Consider the following 6,608-nt stretch of genomic DNA (forward strand, 5'->3'; position numbering starts at 1 on the left):
GTAAACACCAAAGTAAAACTATATATTTACATGCTTTTGCTAGTTTTTACTTGAGAGGTGTAACTATAATAGAACATGCCCACTTTTGGACAAACATGGCAGAACTCACCCACAAATAACACACTACCCCTTCAAAGTATTGCCTTTGATGGCTGCAGACATGTTTTATGTCAGCTGTTCCTACTCACAACATACTCTTTTGAGAATTGCTACCACTCTCAGGAATTGTGTGTGTGTGTGTACACTTAATGGGACAAATTTTTGCTTTTTGGAGAAAATATGTACAAGGAGCTGGAACCCCACAGGGTTTTCATTCTAGCTCTCCCACATAACTAGCTATGTGATCTTGGGCACTTCAATTCACCTTGCTGCACCTCAGAAAGTTTGCTTCTCTTGTTATACCACCCTCCTGTTGTGGGGAGGTCATTGGGCTTAAATGAGATAAACCTGGCACAGCACTCAAGAACTATGGCTTTCTTCTCCCATTCTCTTTTTAAAATGTTTCAATGTGAAACCATTAAAAATTCCTTTTCTCTTTTGAGGGCAGCTTTTATCATCCTTTTTTAATAGCTAAAAGGAATTTGGGGTTGAAAACAGTGGGTATGCAAGCTGCATCATTTCCTATCAACTCTGAGACATATATGAATAAGAATAAGGCAGGATTTCCAGGGTGGTTCAGACATTGGTTCTGGAGAAAGCCATACAAGAGGCTCAGAAGAGAGTGTTCTGAGAAGCAGCAGTCACAGTGGTACAGCTGTTATGCCTCTCAAGGTGACCCCTGGAAGGGGACAGCATCTATCTGCACGTGTAAGGTCTCTGCATAGTCATATAGCTCCATTCCAGGAGGTCTCTAGAGTTCTGTCTGATTCTCCAGGGGAACTCTACCCATGTGTCCCTTCAATTGCCAGTTAATTCAAGTCTGGAAGCTTGAATTAAAATGAGAGTCTGGGGCTCCCACATTTCCTGAGGAGTAGGAACAGTCATTCAGTTTCGCTTCTCTTGGAAATGCTCTACTTCATACTCAGAGTACTTTCTCTGCTGACCGCTGCCATCTACAGTTCTTCCAGTAGTGCCTAAGATCTTTCCAAACAACCCAGCCCCTAAGGCTGTTCTTCTGATTCCAGAAAGCCCAGGTACCTGGCAATTCGCAGGCCTTCACCCTCAGTTTTCTTCAAGGACATCCTAAGCAACAGTTTGTTGCACCTCCACTGTTGCCTCCCTTAGGAGCGAATGTGCAGAATTTTCTTGAATGCCTTCTTGAAGTTCTCATTGCACAAAGGATAGATGAGGGGGTTCAGTGTGGAGTTGATGTAGCCCAGCCAGATGGTGAACATGTGCACATGTTCATTGCAACAACTCTTGCAGAAGGCAATAACCATAAAGAAGATGAAGTAAGGAATCCAGCAAAGGATAAAGGCTGCCATGATAAAACCCAATTGTTTGGCAGCCTTCCGTTCTCGGTTCACATGCAACCCAGACATATACTGTCTCGAATGTGAGCGGAGCTTCTTCCAAGTTAACTTGATATAATTGAGGCCTGCACTAGACACACTTTTTTTTTTGTCTTTCCCTAATGCTGACTCTGGAGGGGTGTCTGAGTCTGTCGGAGAGAAGGACTGGCAATCATCTTGGATCTGATCCTCTGATATCTCTCTGGCTCCGTGCATGGTCAGGTCCTGCTCATTTATCTCAAGCTGGGTCAGGCTCTTGTTGATGGCTACATAGTCCCTGCCATTCTCCTCTGCCTCAGTCTGTGTTTGCACAACATTAAGTGAGACAGAATGGAGCTTGTCCTCCTCTTCATCCTCCTTTTGGCTGCAGACATCTGAGGATTTCATCTCCTTTGCCTCTTGGGATGGTGGCTTCAAGACAGGTCCACCACCAGCAACTTTTGGTTTCCTTTTCAGAATGTCCCAGAGAGACTTTTTCCTTGGTCTCTTGGCCCCCACTGTGGGGTTCTCTGGCTTCAGCTTAATTTCAGAGAAGGAAGGCAAGGATCCATTGATAAGTTCCCGGTGCTGACAGTGCTGCTGTACAGCCTTGTAGATTCTGGCATAGAACCAGAGCATGAGCAAGGTGGGCAGGTAGAAGTTGATGATGGCTGTCATGATCTTGAACCAGGTGACATCATAGAAGTCCGTCTCACACTTGTCCTTCTGCTGCTCTGGTGTCCCCGGCATGAAGTAATGCCAGCCCAGAATTGGAATGACCCAAAGGAAGGAGAGAAACCAGGCCCCCAAGATGGTGGCTGATGCTCGGGTCTTGGTGCGATACCTCAGGTACCTGAGGGGATGCCGAACAGAGCGGTAGCGATCAATGCACAAGATGAAGACGCTGAAAATGGACGCTGTGCTGGCCACATAGTCCATGGAAAGCCAAAAGCGGCAGAGTGACCAGCCCAGGGACCACTTGGACATGAAGAGGTAGAGGATGTTCATGGGCATGACAACAGCTCCCACAATCAGGTCTGCCACCGAGAGGCTAACGATGTACAGGTTCCCCACAGTGTGTAACTTTCGCTCACTCCGCACAGCATATAGGACCAACAGGTTGAGGCCCACTGTGACCAAGGAGATGGTGCTCAGGACCACTACCAAGGGCATCAGCTGAGGGCTGGCCATGGTGGTCTTGTTCCCTTCACACATCTTGTCTTCTGTGATATTGGAGGAATTGGGAAAGGTCATTGGCACAAGAGCAACCTCCAGCTATGGCTCACTCCCTGGGAGAAAAGACACAAGGATTAAAGTTAGAGTCTTGGTGATCAGTAGTTACTCAATCCCATCACACTGATCAAAACTAGGGTTGTATGCTCTCAGGGGCAGGGAACACTGCTGGTTGCCTACAGCCTATACCCCCTTCTTCCTTCATCATTTATTCCTTCCTTCATTTAATGACTATTTGTTGAATTACTGGCATTGTTCTAGGTGTTGGAAATATAGCAGTGAACAAAACTAAAATCTCTGCCCTCAAGGTGCTTACATGCTAGTTAGGGAGTTGGGCAAAAACAAGGTGAAGTATGTACAAGTCCCATGTTGCACATGTTCTGGGAAGGTGGGCTGCATCATGATTGGTCTAAGCTAAATATGGTGCTCTAGTTCCTCGTTGCCAGTGGCTGGTCTAGGAGCGAGCATGAGATACAACTGTGGCCAAGGAAGTAGATGAGAAAGTCTTTTGACATGGGGTTCTAGAAAGCTCCTCCTTTCTAACAAATGCTCAGAACAAGAAAAGGCATTATTTCCCACTTGCTGGTTGCCTTCCTTATAGGAAGTAATGCTTGGGGCTGTGGAGGTCATCCTGGGGCCATGAGGGAAACAGCAAGAAAACTACTGAGATGCTAAACCAGAAAGTCATGTTATAACTGAGTTGCTGAAGAGAAACCTGGAATCTCTTCCTACACACTGGTTATTATGGGAAGTAATTAAATATCTTCTTTGCTTCACTAAGTATTGTGGGAGTTTTTACTTGCAACTAAACGCACCCCTAAACTGATATGGAGGAGGTTACAAGAGCACACAAAGTGTGAAATAAAGTGAGCCCATCTCCTTAGACAAATGATCCTCAAACGGGGAGAGAGTTGTTATTTGAGGAAGGATATTTATTATTTATTATTTACTTTTATATTTGAAAAAATTTTTATCACATAAAACTATGCAAAGTCACATGTAACAGCACCTCTTTTGCTAGTGAGTCTATACTGAAAACAGATTGTATCCTGTTATTGGTAATCCTTAGTTGGGGTGGGAAGTAGAAGTAGGTATTAAAACTTCCAGAAGGGGTTGTCAGATTTTTATATTTATATTTTGTATTTTTATATTTATATTCTTTAAACTGGTGAGTTTAAAGAAAACTGAGAAACACTAATAGTGATTATAAATCTCTCTCAATAATTTAGAAAAGAAACTAGTTTCACGTTAAGGCAGAGCCAGATAAATTCCTGGCAAAATTCATATTTTTTAAGATAAAAATCAAAACCCCAAGGCATTTAGTTCTTGTGGAAGAAGCCTGTTGATTTACTTTGTTGGAAAAGCACCACTGGTGTGGCCTTGATTTCGCTCCAGCTCTGCCACTAATCCTCCGAGTGCTGTCTCAGCCTGCATTTTCACATTGGTCAAATGTGAAGGGTTGGGTAGGTGATCTCTTAAAGCTTTTCCAGGCCTCCTTTCTAGAGGCTTATTTTAGGTATTTTCCCTTGCTCTTCCCCAGCTCCAAATGACCTGTCAGAGCAGCCCTCTGACTTCTATGAGTGCTGCCTCCTCTCACTTCTTTAACAGCATCACCTTCTCCTGTGCCCCAGGCCTGCCCTCTGCTCCTGTTACTCTACGCTATCAGACCCAGAGGCCTTATCCACTCACCTCCACCCACCCCAGCTATCACCTCTGTCAACATAACTCCCAAATCTATAGCTTCAGCCTGTGCTTTTTCTTCACTCCTACCTCCAAAACCCAGTCAATACACTGGAGCTTCACCTTCAGCCCTGACCAAGCCAAAACCCCTTGTAATTGCCCCTGGTCACCTCAGGAATGAGAAAAGAAGGTGAAGCAGTATCATCTCAGGGATTTTATTTTTTATTGTTTTGATTGGGAGGAAGCAGGAAGTGGTTCCCTCAAACACTGCCATAGCTTGGCCTTCCCAAGGCAGCGCTGGCCTTCCCCTTCTAAGGAAGTGACTCATTTCCCTTTTCCTCATAACCTTGAGGACATTTCTCTCTCTCTGGCTCATTGCACACAGAGGGGAATCAATATTTTTTCCAGTTGGGCATAAACTCTCATTCCATAAGTATATTTGAAAGAAAATGATTTGTTTTTATATGCAAATCTATACGTTTTCCTTTTTCCATTAAAAAAAGAAAAGGTGTTAAAATTGAATTGACATCACTGAACTAAAAATTATTGCCATAAATTAAGTGTATAGTTTTGGGTGAAATCTGATGTTTGCCACTTACTTCGAAATGAATCAAAAAATATGTTGGATCGAGGACTGGTTGATGGATAAACAGATATGTTAAGCAAAAAGAGCAAAATGTCAGTTTACAACCTGGGCAGTGGGTATATGGATGTTTACTGTATAATGCTTCCAACTCTTCTATTTCACTGATAATTTTCATAATAAAATGTTGAAGAAAATTAATACAGCCTAAGTTTTTCTTCCTCATCAATCATTGTAAGCTCAACACTTTATCATGTTTTCTCCTTCATAGTGTGGATATGTTATTTTGCATAAACATAAGAGCATAAGATTAATAAATATTTGTTAAGTGAATAAACAGTGAAAGGCAGGATGGTCTGAAATATCTCAGCTCAGAACTTATTCATTCAACAGATATTGTCTGGTAAAAGCTTCCTTTCAGCTCAGTGGTCTGTTTCAGAAGCAAGCAAAATCTACTTTCCTCCTAAATCACAGGATTCTGAAAGAGGACTCCTGGAAAGGCAAATGCAGCACCCATGCTGCATACAAATGGCACTTGGAGGCTTACCTTCCTGAGGAACACTGAAGGGAGGGGCCGTCAGGGGAGAAAGAAAGATCCCTGGGGTAGGAACATATGACCTCAGCCCAGAGCCTGAAAAAAGCAGGTCCCACAGGGCAGGCCGCCAAGAGGGCATCAGGATTGGCCTCATCAGAGCCAGCTGAATAATTTGCAGGGCCCAGTGCAAACTGAAAATAAAATATTGTAAAGAATTTCAAGATGGAGATAGCAGAACATTAAGCCAAGCTTGGGAATCCTGAGCTCGGGGCTTGTGTGGCCGCCTGGGTCACAGGCTCACCAAGTCATTCCTAGTCTCTCTTTCTCTCACCCATTCCCTGACAGGCTCTATTCAGCGAGATAACTAACGTTACAGCATCCTGACAGAGTGCGGGAGGTATTGGAGGACACGGACCCTCATTTCGCCTACAGCCATGCAGGAGGCCATGCGCCTCACAGGCTGTCCAGACCTCACTGCTTTCTGAGCTGCCCTCTCTAGGGTCAAGGCCAAGCCTTCAGAGATGATGCTGTGATGCTGGCTGGTGAGAGAATGAGCTTCTGGGGAGAGAGAATGGAAGCTAGAAGAGATACTTTGGACAGGGCATTTTGAGAAGAAAGGTAGGAACCTGTGGGTTCTCTATAGCACTGTGTCTGTAGCAAAGCAGGTGATGGAAGGAGAGCCCTCACCCAGGCTCTGCCTCTCGAACGGGTTTGCGGAACATGAGTAAACAGCCAGGTGTCCAATTTCCTCGGCTGTCATGGAGGAAAAACATTGTGATCTCTCTCCTTGGACTGCTGAGAATCAGTAGAAACGGTGCTCGGCTAACCTCTAGGTAACTTCCACTTGCTGACAAGCATAAATGGACCTTTTTCTCTCAGAGACTTCTGTATACAAGCAAGGCAACTGGTCCATTCCAAAACCATTAGCTACAGTGCTGACTTTTACTAGAGTGATCACAAACAACAGACAGTCTAATCCAATCAGGCCCAAATGCCAAGCAGATAAACGAAGGTAGTTAGCATTCCTTTCACATCCTGGGAACACTGACTGGAGCAGCTTTGACAGCAGGAAGCCAAGCCCTGGGCTTTTCATATATTGGTTATTAAATGCCCACCCCAAACCCATAGGGAGGCCTTCTGATGATCC

The 6,608-nt window shown here is 44.4% G+C and overlaps 1 protein-coding gene across 1 annotated transcript; it reads right to left on the minus strand.

Annotated features, from left to right (window-relative positions):
* Positions 1-807: 807 nt before the first annotated feature.
* HRH1 (histamine receptor H1) lies at positions 808-2,713 on the minus strand. Its single transcript, XM_054594848.1, has one exon. The coding sequence runs from the start codon at positions 2,682-2,684 to the stop codon at positions 1,221-1,223; it is 1,464 nt and encodes a 487-aa protein (XP_054450823.1). The 5' UTR covers positions 2,685-2,713; the 3' UTR covers positions 808-1,220.
* Positions 2,714-6,608: the final 3,895 nt, after the last annotated feature.

The sequence above is a fragment of the Pteronotus mesoamericanus genome, unplaced genomic scaffold, assembly GCF_021234165.1.
Source record: "Pteronotus mesoamericanus isolate MK-2021 breed Mesoamerican mustached bat unplaced genomic scaffold, CSHL_Meso_final scaffold_54, whole genome shotgun sequence".
NCBI classification, from domain to species: Eukaryota; Metazoa; Chordata; class Mammalia; order Chiroptera; family Mormoopidae; genus Pteronotus; species Pteronotus mesoamericanus.